Genomic DNA, 13978 nt, shown 5'->3' with positions numbered 1-13978 from the left:
GAAATAAGAAACACCAAAGATCACCTAAAACTCAGGAAATTACTAAAAACCTGGCTCTTCAACACCACAGACACAAACTGAAAACCGAAACAACGGAAAGGAAAAAGAAGGGCTAAACCTAGGAGGACACTGACAACACCCAGAACTGACTAAGAAACTCCCACCACAACTAGACAGGCAATGCCAAGTAAAAAAAAACACAAGTGACACCCATTAAGACAGAATCAACAACTGCAGCCAATTCGAGCCAACTTCCTCTTTCACCCATAATTGCTACCAAGTTCCACACTGTCATAGAGTTCCTATACGTTAGTAATCACCACACTCGAACTGAGTTGTGGACTTTAGCAGGTACAATGGCCGTATGAGTAGAAAAGGATGCCAGGTAAGGTTCAGGTTCATGTTTATGAAGGAAGTTGATGGAAAAGAAGTTCAGATATGAACAGGGCAGTGTGAATACCAGACAAGTCCAGACCAGGACAGAGGCGCAGAAATGCCTCCACATCCCACCTAGGGCAATTACGCTAACCCAGCACCTCACTTCGAGACAGAAATGCCAACTAACCAATCCACTAACAATTCCCCCCTCAGCTTACACCTCTCAAACTCCAAACCAAACACAACCACAAACCTGCAGCACAAGCAAACCGCACAAACCTCACTACATTGCAACAACAAAACAAAAACACACAGACTCGCACAACAGTACACAACGACTACTGGCAGCAAACAACCCAGGCCCAGCCAACGGACCCACCGGGCTGAGGCTGCCAACAGTACATCACTGCTCTCTTGCACTTGTCCAGCTTCCTCCCACTAACTCACCTTCCCTTTCCCCTCTTTCAGAGCCGCTAGAGCGCCAGGGGACCAATCCCGTGGTGATAGTGCGCGGTACAAATGTCCTTTAACATTAACATTAACAATTATCACATGGGCAATGAAGACTAGTAGTATAGTCCGAAAAATCTAAGTAGACATTCGCTCAAGAGGGGTGGACACTCCTTGATTTACCACGTTGGTTTATTTATGTAGAGGAGCAGGTACGTGCCTCTGCAGGAAATCCCACCCCCTACCTCCTATATGTTGGAAGCCTGACATCGTGCCATGTTTAAACCCAGCAGTTTTGCAATTCCGCAGCGTATATTCGAAAGAAGGTACCCGCTGAGAAAACCCTATCAAATATATCCCCAAAGAGATGACAATCTGAGGGAGGAACTCCCCAAAGGAATATAAGAAGGAGCAAAAGAGGAGCTGGTGATGTCACGAAAGATGAGCATGACGCCCTGAGAATACTGGCTGAAGAAGATGCGTGGACCGTATAGAAACTGATGACAAAGTTAAGAATCAAGTAAACTTTCATAGGTGAAAAAGAAGATTGCACGTGTGGAAAACACTGCAGAAAATGAAAGTCGTTCAATAACTGTACAGATGCTGAAACGCAAGTAGATTAAGTAATCTTAGAAGCTGGTTATATGTAGTGAATAGAAGCTGGACATCGATGTCATGAATTTAGTAAGCCTGGACCCATGGAGGGAAAGGCTGAGAATCGTGTCGCAGCACGAATGAGCTGAGATCATGGAAGAGTGTGGCAGGGCTGTCTGGCCTGGTGTCAATGCTGAAGCAGCCAAGGCCGGTTATCTATTCTTCAAGGCGGTGATCGTGAGAAGCTGAACCATTCCTTGTTAAGGTGCAAAGAACCAACACCAAGCGTGCCAAGTTTTATTCATTTAAGACATTTAAATGCTGCTAAATGGACCAAATTGTGGTCTCCTGTTACGTGAGCCAAGGATGGAAATAGAGCTCAGCGTGGATCTCTAGAACGACGATAGTGAGTGCTTGCACTCCCATAAATTCCCAGAGACAAGAATACATTGCAAGGCCAAGTTCAAACACAATCTTCATGGCAGAATGCATGGGTGATGAGAGATGAAGGGCTACTTGGGTGGGGAGGTGAAGTCAAGTCCACCTCCTGGCACCTGGGTTTGAGCTTACATGCTGCTAAGTGAGCCGAATGTTCCAGAAAGGCATGTGCGTGCCAACCAATAATAGAGGGCCATATAACGAAGGGCCTTATAGTTTGAGAGACAATGATGTACTGTGTACTTAATAAATGTTGAAGATGACATGTTTTAGAGGTGGGCATAAGTTGTCCACCTGACAGTAGATAACCAATCACAATCCCACCTCTTATAGAAAGTATACTTAGATGTTCCCCCTGAACCTATCACAACCCTTCATAGGTTTTACGCATTTGCCATGTAGTATGACGTCACGTCTGACGTATTTTCTGCATATAAGGATATTTTTTCAAAGAAATGTATTGAGAGCTCGAACGAAAGTCCATTGATGTCCATTGTAAACTCCGTTTTAGATAATTTTTTAATAAAACAGCACGTTTGCCATCTTCCTGAGTTGGTTCGATTATTGGGTCAGGAGTTATTCTGCATCCCGATCCATTGCATGCACGATACCCAAAGGGCCCTACACTCATTCACAATAGAATAGGACACTGATTATGCAACGTAATGTAATTTGTCATTTGTAAAGCATCTTTATCCCATTGCTATGGCCTCAAAGCACTGTAGGTGAACGCATTCGGGGGGGCGTAGTCCAAAGTTTGGGAAAATCGATGCATGGGCGCATTTTTGCTAATGCGAAGTTGGGTGGGATTGGCCAGGCCCTTACTAGCTACCCATATCGAGCTGGAAAGTGGATGGGTGCTTCGAAGTTGATAGGAGACTATGCGAGAATAGTAGAACTCATTATGTGTCCAGCTAGATTGAATTTTTGTTTGTTGTGGCGGATAGCTGCATTCTAATGGCAGAGATGTTGTGTGATGGATCAATGGGAGTGGTGCATGGTTGCAGAAGTGTGCAGGTGAGTGGCCTTGCCTTCGGCTATCTTCCAAAAGCATGCAGCATGATACATACCCATGTTCTCTGGCTGGCTTCATGGTTTGTTTGGTGTCACATGGACACTCTCCTGCGTTCTGCTAGATGTTCGATTATTCTTACAGTCAATCTGTGATTTCATGGAAGTTCTTAGTTGCTCCGGCCTACCTGAAGTGGTTGACTAGCTCAAGAGGGCAGGATTGGTCAGGGTGGTAGGTGGACTAGCCATATCTTGAGAGCCCTACGGAAGGCCAGGTGGTCCTCTATGCGTCGGATGTTAAGCAGCATTGAATTCCAGATTGTGGCGGCTTGGACAGAGAAAGTGGATCCTCCTATTCTAGCCCATTTGAAGGTGGAGATCACAAGGAGAAGCGCAGTGCCTGAGCGCAGGTTTCTGCTGAGTTGGTAGCGGGTGATTTTCTATTGAAGGTATTCTGGGTTTGTCTTGTGATGGGTGTGGTGAGTGATGCACATGGCTTTGAAAGCGGTCTGTCATCCGACCTGGATCGAGTGGAGGATAAGGTGGGTGGGGATCTGTGCTCTCTGGTGCCATGGGCACGGAGGAGCCTAGCTGCAGAGTTCTGGACCCTTTGGAGCGTTATGAATTGATAAGCAGGGGCGCCAGGTAGAGGGAGCTGACGTATTCTAGGTGGGAGAAGACAATGGACAAGATTGCAGTGACTCTGTGGATGTAGGAGAGGTAACGGAAAATGAGTCTGAGAGTGCTATTATGTATAATAAGATATGAGGACATTACAGGCCTCATTACAAGTATACTGGTGCAGAATTAACTTGCTGACAATAAAGTTTACCAGCACGTTATCACACAGGCATACTCTTGTTTGATGGTGGGATGCCTGGAATTAACTCCAGCTTACAGCTGGAGGTAATTCCAGCACTTCACCATCAAAAAACACTGGTATTACTGGTGCCGGTAATACCAGCAAATCCCCCCATGGAGTCTTATGGGACTCCCTGGAATGGGAATTAACTACACTAGTTACCAACACTTGTAATCTGCTAGTAATTTCTGCAGACCAAGTGGCAGTAACATGATTACCGTTTGGTGGTATCCCAATGGATTAATATAAGCAATGATACATCCTTATTCACAGCTAGGCTTCTTATTTGTGGTTCAAAAAAGATGTCAAAGTCAAAATCTGAGAAATCAACAATCCACTTCCACAAGATCTTAGCTGTCATGTAGCTATGATTACCAAAGATAGTTCATGACACATATTTTAATGAACGGATAGTGGGGGGGGCATCGTTCAGCCGAGTCAGCTATTTAATGGATCATTCATGTATACATTTTTATATTTACTAAGAGATTACAGACTCTCAACTATATTGTTTTCCAAATTGTTCCAGGTTTGTATTTTGAATTTGTATTTATTTGATTGTAGTTTGGCAGACTTTATCCAGACATTCTGTTAACAAAGTATATTAAAAAGTCTGAGCAGTCTTACAGCTAATTGCATTACATAGAGTCAATGCACATGGGTTAGCAATTAAACCATAATGTAATTAGGAAGGGGTTGGCGGAAGTACATGGGGTTATCAAAGAAAGAAATGATAGACAAGACCAACATTAGATCGGAATTTGCATGTACATATATATATATATAGTTCAATGGTCACGGTGGTGGCAGGGAGATTAAAGTTGCGTCACGTAAGATAGAGAAGATGGTTCTTGAAGGCTATCATGAATCCAAATGTGTGACTGCACTTAATTTGTGGGGGTATCGAGGTCCAAAGGTGAGGCCAAGGAGGGTGCAGGAGTAAAAGCGAGAGAAGGTGCAGACTGAACAGAACTATGAGTGTAAGAATGTGCATGCCAGAGGAGCAACAGCCAAGCAGGAGGGTAGGGGGTTAGTGCATGGGTACATCTGAAGACATGAAGGAAACTGAGGAGGGAGCAAATCTGCACAAATAACTACCCCACATGAAATCTGTGGCGGTAGGTGAGGGAGGAAGGAGATTACAGAGGGTGCAGGTAGGAAAGAGTTACAAGGAGGAAAGAAGCAGAAGGTGTGTTCTACAAGGAGGCTGTAGCATGAAATCCAGCCATTCAGTGGTGGTAAGTGTTTTCATCAAATGGAGATGTGATGTGGACATATTCTCTGGATGTTCAGCAGACTTGAGATGGCAGACATAGTTCTGGAAGTAATAAATAGTTTAAGAACACTGTCAAAGAGGACCCTGTGAAGGAGATCAGGCTGGAAGCAAAAAAGAAGAAGGAGGGATGGTAATGCATTAGAGGTCAGGAGAAACATTAATGTTGTTTTTGAGGCACTGACCATCAGGCAACATAGCACCATCCAATGGCAATTGGTAGACTGGAAGTTGGTGACGCAAAAGGTACTTCCATGATGATGAAGGAAGTAGATTTCAATATAATTACAAAATAGATGGCATGAAAAGCCAAGGAGGATATAAGTTCCCAAAGGAAGAAGTGTACAGTGTTGCGAGAAGTAGGACAGGCCTTCTGGGGATTCCAAGAACGGTGTGTGTCAGAAAAGGTATCAGACTTCCTACAGATGAAGAAAGTGTTGTCTGTTCAGGTAAGAAGTAATCTAATCAAGCATGGAGTCCTGGTGAGACAGGGTGCTTAGGAGAGAGGAATGATCATTGCGAAGTGACTGCGAACACAGATAGCCTCTAGAAAATCAACTGCAAATGATTAAACCTTGTCAAAGGCATCAGAAAACTGAAGCAAGGTGACAATGCATGAATGGTGACAGGGATAAGCCATGGTGAAGAAGTTGGAAACAGAGGTGAAAGCAGTTTCTGTGGCATGGCACTACGGAACCAAGATTGGAGCAAGCTGCAGAGCCTGTTCCCTTCCTTGAATGTGGTAATGAGGATGAAGACCACAGGATCCTGAACTTTGGAATAATGGGGAAGAAGGAAGACGGGTAGAGTGTTGGATGGGTTGTTGGAGTCTAAAGTTGCTTTCTTCAAGATATTTAAAAATGGGAGCACCTTGAAGCTCTCAGGGAAAATACTAAAGGAAAGTGGTAGGTTGAATAGAGGAGGCATGTATATCCTTGTCAATAGTGCCAGTTCACTGGTGGTCTGGACAGTGAAGAGACCCACAGGGGCGTACATGAGTTAACAGAGATGTGGATTAGTGTCAGTAAAGCAGGGGTAGAAGGAGGAATGTTTGACAGAGAGAAGCTGATTTACGTAGGATGTGTTAGTGAGAATGGGGGATTCAAGTTGGCACAAATCTTGGAGAAGTAATGGATGAAGTTGTTGGCTAAGACAGAGAAGAGACGAAGCCAAGGCGGATAAGCAGGGGTTGGAGTGTCATGTGTAGCTTGTGAGGATGAGAGCAGATGGAAGAAATTAGGTTCATAATAGAAGGTCTTGGCAGAGTCCAACGGAGTAGAAATAGTGAAAAAGGATTCCTTGTTGGATGCAAGGAGCGAATGAGCGAAGGAGAGCAGGATGTGCTGTAACTAACATGCTGTTTATATGAGGGGGTGAAAATAGCATGTTTGTCTCAAGGGTCTATTCCTATCTAATTCTTATGATTGTCAATGCTATGGCAAGAATCCAGGAAAAAGGTCTCACTAGATAAATCTTCGTTATTATGCCAGCACAGTTGCAGCGTCTCTGTATTCTTTGTTAAAAGGAAACACTATGATGATGATACAGTACTTTTGCATACAACAGGTATTCCATGCCAAAGAGCAGAGGCTGCATGATATGCATCCAACGGTAAGAAGCTCTGTAGTAAAGGAGGCAGAGGAGATGGGGATCTTTTTTGGATTCCAGGTTCCAGGTTCTTTTCTGGAATCCAACAAGGTCCTACTTTTTGATAAAAAAAAACCTTGTATGTGCTCAGGCCATTATGGAGGGCTGTGAGCCATTATCGGCTGATACAACCCAACCCAGAAGTGTGTATCATCATCACCTTCACAGCAAATCATATCTGCTGTTAAAGGCTTCACTGAAAAAAACGATTTTCTTTCATGAAAAAAAAAAGTTTGCGAGCAATAATTTTTTTGTGATAATAAAACAAGCCTAAAGCAAGATGGCCACCATGCAAAAAAGAAAACAGAGCTAAAAAACATGCACCTTTTCTTTGGTGAAAATTGTTGCAGCATAGACGCAATGATGTTTTTTAAAATGCTTAATTGTTTTAAATAAATATCATAAGAGGAAAGGAGCGGGAGGTGGCTGGGTGACAGCGGGCAGCAGGGAGAGAGAGGAAGGAGTCGGTGCAGCCTGCCATGAGAATTGTTTGGAATATGGGCATAACACACATATAAACCGCCAAGTAAAAGAAGGAGTTGGCAGGTCAACCATGTTTCTTGGCACTGAGAAGCATATTTTGTATCATGAAACAAGCTTTTACTCCAAGAAGCAGAAAGGTTTTGTGGCCAGATAATTGACAGGGCCCATAAGGCACTGTAAAGACGTGGAATAGAAGAACTATAGCACATGAGGGGTTAAGCGAGGATGTGAAGGCGAGAGATGGTATACGTTGCGCTTTATAAATATCAGTAAGCGGCTAAGATAAGATTATTTTATAAAAACGTTAGCTACTTCACATCTACATCTGATTCATAACCTCTAAGCATGTTGCTTATTGCGGAAGTGAACTACAGTTTTGAAAGGCTGCATTCACTTTCAAAAACGAACCCAATCAATCCGAAACACATGAAGTAATGAATAAAACCGTTGCTTTTTAGATTTAGAAAATGAGAAGACCACATATGATCCTGATCGCGAAATGTAACATTTTATCTTGGCTGTATAAATAAAAACTTGTTACCTGAATGTAGTACTTTCTTACAGAGCCATGCAGGCCATTATAAGCACCTAGCACAAATAGCTCATCGTCCTGCCTCTTCACCATTTTGTAGCTGAGGTGGCAGCACAGCGTCGTCTGGCAAGTCGTTAGATTCCCTTCAGCTTGGTCAAGCCTTGTGAATGTGACGTTGTCCCAGGAACCTGGGCTTGAAAATTGATTGCTTTTGGAGGAGGATATTGCGATGCTCCTGGCATATTCTGACCAACTGACAGAAGAAAGGGACGTAAGGCGAGGATGTGAGAGGACTTCTGCGAGCACGAGTCGACCATCCTCAGTTTCCGAATTGTAATAATATGCCTTGGGTCTGTCTGGCGCATATATGCCACTCCCTGCAATTAAAATAGAAAATGGTTACAAGCTCCCAAATTAGCAATATTGCTATTTTTGTTTTTCTTTAGTGACAAAGACTTTGAAATGACTTTGAAAAGAACGACACATCTGTGTTATGACAAAGATAAAGGTTTCTACAAATGTATTGAAAAAGCACTGACAAAGACAATAGGTTTGGCTATGTTATGTTATGTAAACTTATAGCACGCACTTTCGCCTGAAGGCATCTTGCGGAGAGGAAAAGAAGAAATACTGGCCTTGACAGTGACCCTAGAACAGGAAAGATTTCAGCGCCCTTCTAAATTGAAAGTGATTCCCCAGACCTCTAAGGCAAGGTGGGAGCCCATTCCACAGTCTACTAGCTGAAAAGGCCCGACTGCCCACACGGGCCAAATGGATTTTAGGGATGACCACTAGATTGGCATCACTGGAACGAAGGACTCTACCTGGAATATAGGAAGAAAATGTATCCTGCAAATATTCCAGTCCCTGCCTAAAGAAGGTACCATGAACCAGGCACAGAGCTTTAAACTTAAGCCTCTGGGCTACCGGAAGCCTATGCAATGATCGAAGCACAGGACTTATATGTGCTCCGTAAAGGGGGGGCGTGGCCACCCTAGCAGCCAGATTTGGCAACAGTTGCAACTGTATGCATCAGCCCAAGAGGTTGTGCCAAATAGAGTGTGTTGCAATATTCGATCTGACTGGTGATAATAGAAGCCACTACCAGCAGTCGCAAACGTTCCGGCAAGAAGGGCAGAACTCTGCGCAGCACTCTCAGCAGGAAGTGACCAGTCTTACAGACTGCGCTGACTTGAGGCAGCATTGATAGATCAGATGACAGCAAGATTCCTAAATTCTTGACCACCTTCACGGGAGTGGGAAGATCACCCAGTGTAGGGGGCAAGAAGGAATCAGTCCATGCTGCAGAAGTAGAAGAAGAACCCACCACCAAGATTTCGGTCTTGTCCCCATTCAGCTTCAGCTAATTTGCACGCATCCAATTACCAACTGCCGATAGACACTCCCGTAACTCAAGAGCCACAGACACCTGGTCTCGATAAGATGCACCAGTATCTGAGTGTCGTCGGCATATGAATAACAGCGAAAACTGTGGGAACGGATGAGGCGAATTAGCAGCTGAATGTAGATGTTGAAAAGCATAGGGGACAACGCTGACCCCTTCGGAACACTACAAAACAATGTGCGAGAAGAGGAAAGAAAGGGAGGCAACAAAAGTGACTGACCTCTATTCGCAAGGAAAGAGGCAAACCAGTCCAAGACGGTCCCCGAGAGACCTGCGGCCTTCAGGCGAGATACCAGTGTCAAGTGCAGCTCCAGATGTCCCCAAAAAACCATGATATGCCTGCCATATTCACCATATTGTAAGGCATAAACCCACAAACGCATGTCCTGCATAAAATGCTTAGTGCATCGCCCTAATAGTTTCTTCATATGCTAATACATGCCAAAGGCCGCAGTAATGCCATTATGAGCTAGGTAAATGTCAGCAATTAGGAATGCAAGTTGCCTTGTGTTTATACTTGTAATGCAGTTTTCATGAAGGCAGCTTCTGAGTGATAAGCTTGTAGTATTAAAAGTGGTGGGTGGCTGTGTGACGGGCTCAAGAGGTGCTCAAGCAGACCCTTGAAGCATGGAGGATAATCTGTTTGGGCTTGCTGTTACTAGCCCAAAACAAATCACCTAGAATAATTAAGGAAACTACCTAGCATGACTGCCAAAAGGCACAGAGAAGATTACACTATGTACAAATAATGTCTGGTCCAAGTAATATTTTACTTTCCATTTACCACTAATCCATTCCTTTTCAATTGTAGCATTCTTGTCCATCTTTCAGTTGCCAGGGTGTCTGCCCCTAAGCCAATCTTGTCCGCTCCAGTCCCATCCTTTACACTTTGTTAGATCAGAAGCCTACCACTTTTGACTCCCCAGATGTTCTGACCTATACCTATCAGCGCTACCCAGCATAGTCAATGGTGAGGGGGCATTGATCCGTAGTCCAAAACACCTAGCGAGCTGCAGATTGCAGATCACAGTAATAGATCTTGACTTGCGGTGAACACCCCTGGAGGGGGCGCAATATACCAACACCCAGACAAGTCTTGGCACTGGGAAACCATTATAGTAGTTATTTTGCGTAGCATAAAAACAGTGTATCATAACAACACGTAAAATGGACTTTCTGATGAAGCTTTATATTGACTGTTTTCTGTTCAATAATTTAAGGCCTACCAATAAAAACCATTCAAGAGCATGAAGAATTACACTTTACGTCAAGTTTACTACTAACCTTAGCAACACAACAAGTGATAACAATAATGAAAGTTTTTAACACAAAACAGGAATTCACTTCATACAAAGTGGAGGAAAAGAAGCACTATCACAGAGAATGTTTAGCTTTCAGCAAATTACACATCACAATGCAGCATGTGCATTCATACATATCTGCCACCAACCACTCAAATATTTGTTGATGTTTTCTTACTGTGCATTTAGTTTATTTACAAAATGTTAAGCACATATGAACAAACAATATTGAAATAATAAAAAGAAGAAATCACAATTCATCTATTTACATAATATGATTACTAATAAGAAAGAAATAGTCTTAATTGTAATACTCATGTCATTAAGATCCAATAAGACATATAGGTGCATAAAAATAATTAAATATTAAAGAAAGTTAAAAAATCTATATGCATGTGCGATACGTTTAAAATGTCTTCAATGCTTCCTTCCATATGTTAAAAGCAGCTGCTACCATAACTATCGAGTTTGCCACAAATAACATGGACCAAAATTGGTCCTTGGCAATGTCCTCAATATTTATGACAAAATCGAAAGAGGTCTCTTCATTACACTCTTGCATCTTCATACAATTAGTCAAAATGTAGCGAGTAGTCTCAGTCTCCCTGTTAGACAATCTGCATAAGTGTGCATCAGAAGGGATATTTTGCCACGAGCCAATCCATGGTTGGTAATAAGTTTAGGCGCAGATATAATATGGAACGTTTCAGTTCCATTGCATACAACTTAGTCAAGTATCCACATACCCTACACCATGAAAAACCTTGTTGTGAGTATTCTTTATATCTCATTTTCCCATAAAGCTTATCCACAATCATCGACCTATCCCAACACCTTGATTTATTGTTCATTGGAAACTGGGTCTGCTGTTTATTCAGAGTTGGTTTCAACAACATCAATAAGGAGAGCACATGGGTATTTTAAGAAATGTGCTTTAATGTATTACTCTTGTATTTTTCTAAAAATGTACAATTGATGTGGTTTTATTCAAGCTTAATAAGGTTTTATTTTAACCATATCTCTCGAAGGTCAGGCCCTTTTTGAGACATGCCGGTGGTGAGGAGGCACTCAAAGGCACTAGGCTGTTAATTTATATACTAAACAGCTATGTGCTTTTAATGACGTGTTTATAAGTGTACAGTTTGCTTAGAATGTTCTGTGGTTTTGCATGCCAGCAGGGATAATGCAGATGTGCTGGTAGCACTGGATTTAATTTCTGTGTGTGTATGTGTGTGTGCGGTATCACATGGGCACAGAGTTTATGTTCTAGATCTTTTTTTGAGATTTTGACTAGAGCGCTTGGGAACAAATTGAAAATGTGTACAGGGTTTTGTAAGTGTGTATAGTGTGACTACACAATCAGCCACTTCAATATCAAAGCTTTGAAATATGTGCTTTTAATGACATTTTTTTAAATGTAGTTTGCTTAGAATGCTCTGCGGTTTTGCATGTCAGCTAGGATAACACATAGGCGCTGGTAGCAGCGGATTCTAGTTTTGTCTGTGTGTGTCTGTGTATTTGTGCGTGTATATATATATATGTGTGTGTGTGTGTGTGTGGTAAAACATGGGCACAGAGCTTATGTTCTACCACTGTTTCTAAGATTTTGAGTAAAGCGCTTGGGAACAAGTTGAAAATGTGTAGAGGGTCAACATATTAAATCCAATGTAACAACCAAGTACAGGGCCCTAAGAAATTGAAATTTCAATCCATCCCTATAAAAGAATTGCAGCTACACCACTTCACCAGATGTGTGGTCTTTGATACATACTCAAATCCACTGCATATTGGGGCGTGTGAATATTGTACAAAACATTGCAAAAGTTAGAACCATATTTTAAATTGCTTGCATACAATTAACAGAGCGTTGCTATAAAAGATGTGAAGATGCGGGCCAACGTTCTGGGCTTTCCTTGCAGATAGAGAATGGACACATTTTGTTTTACTTTGTTCCACTCTGCATGGAGAATAAAATAAATTGTAGCCCCTACTTGGAAATGCCAAAAACATCCAGCACAATCTAAAACATGCACTGGTACAGTCATCAGGATTTGAAAGAAGCCAACTTTTACACATCCCCAAACATCTTGAGCCCGGGATAACACCCTGACGCAGTCAACCCTTTTAAAGAAATCCAGAATTCCAGCGTTCTTTTATTAAACACATCTTTGGCACATACCGATTCCTCTGTGCTGAATATTTTACACACTAAAAATATGTTATCGCCGCTGTGAAACCAGAACACTGCATTGTACGCGTGCAAATAAGTCACATCACAAAAAGACAAGTGCAGCAAAAGTGCAGTCTGGGTTTATTCAATGTTTAATTTAATGTTTGGAATGGCTATAAGGGTGGCGGTGAGCCCATAAAAAGAAATAAATAAACTAGGAAAACATTATTTGCAGAATATGAAAATGTTTGCACTGTCAGAGACTCTGTGAAATTCCAGATTCTGAATACTTGGTCGCTGACTTTGCTGTCTCGATCTCACACGTTCCAAGCTTTAAAATTGAAGTGTCTGATTGAATGTGTAGCTGCGCTATAAACACTTACAAAACCCTCTGTTAGGACAGTTTTTCTGAAGTCCAACTAAGGGCTTAGTAAAACCGTTCAACTGAGACAGTACAAGACTCCACTATTAGAATAAGGCTGTACCATCTTTTCTAACTGCTTCTCTATTGACTATCCTGCTATCCTCACTAAATCTGGTAGGAAGAAGTTTAAAAAGGGAATCCTGGCCTCCAACCCAGGCTTCCCTATCGCCGACACCTACCTCCTCCAGGCAAACCCTCACCGACATCCTCTTTGTTGTTCCCTCGCCAGACCTATGGACTCTACTTATGGTCTCTGTGCTCTCTCCTTTCTCTTCATCTCCCATTAATGGTGGCACATGGTGGGAGGCCCTCCTCGCCACCTTCCACTCCTCTAAGGTCATCATTAATGTTTACTTGAATGGTACCATCTTGGCCCAAGGCCCTCAAGCCAACCTTCTCCTCTTTGATAGACGCTTCCCGCGCCTCATCATTTTCCTTTCTTCTCCTGCTGTCCCCTCTCTTTCCTCCATGGCTTCCTTGCGTCCCACTACTGTGTCCTCCTTGGCGACCTTGCCCTCTCCTCCTTCCTCTTCTGCCCCCCCTCGGGCTTACTCTACACATCCGCAGGGCATACCTCTGATTTGCACCTCTCCCGGGAAGTCTTTCAAGGACGGCAACCTTCTCCATATTGCTACTCTAAACTCTTGTTCAGCTGTCAAGCACTCCTCTGACATCTGCCACCTCCTGGAGGAGCTTGACCTCAACGTCCTCAGTCTCAGCGAGACATGGTTCACAGCCAGCTCTGCCACAAGCTTTGACACTCTCCTCCCTGATGGCTACAAGATCCTCTCCGCGCCCAGATCCAACCGTTCTGGAGGGGGTGTAGCCCGATCTTCCCTGAGTGGATTCCTGCCTCTGTCATTCCTACGCAGGCCTACTCATCTTTCGAATGCCTCGTCTACAGGCTCTCTCTCTCTCCTGCCATTCCCTTACTGTGGCTACCATCTATCGGCCACCTGGTCAGATCTCCTCCTTCCGCTCTGAGTGGGCGGACCTCTCTCCTCTTCCCT

The 13978-nt window shown here is 43.1% G+C and overlaps 1 protein-coding gene across 2 annotated transcripts in view; it reads right to left on the bottom strand.

Moving 5' to 3' along the window:
* LOC138453642 (pantetheinase-like) overlaps window positions 1-13978 on the bottom strand; it is a 421456-nt gene that overhangs the window by 128821 nt on the left and 278657 nt on the right. For both annotated transcript variants that reach the window (XM_069606676.1, XM_069606675.1), the window contains one exon: window positions 7678-8041. In XM_069606676.1, coding sequence (XP_069462777.1) covers window positions 7678-8041 — 364 coding nt within the window. The remainder of the gene's footprint in view (window positions 1-7677; window positions 8042-13978) is intronic.

This window comes from Ambystoma mexicanum, chromosome 4p, assembly GCF_040938575.1.
Source record: "Ambystoma mexicanum isolate Mex_15411 chromosome 4p, UKY_AmexF1_1, whole genome shotgun sequence".
Taxonomy (NCBI): Eukaryota; Metazoa; Chordata; class Amphibia; order Caudata; family Ambystomatidae; genus Ambystoma; species Ambystoma mexicanum.
Note: the sequence above shows the minus strand (reverse complement) of the source record. Positions and strands in the feature narration are given on the sequence as shown.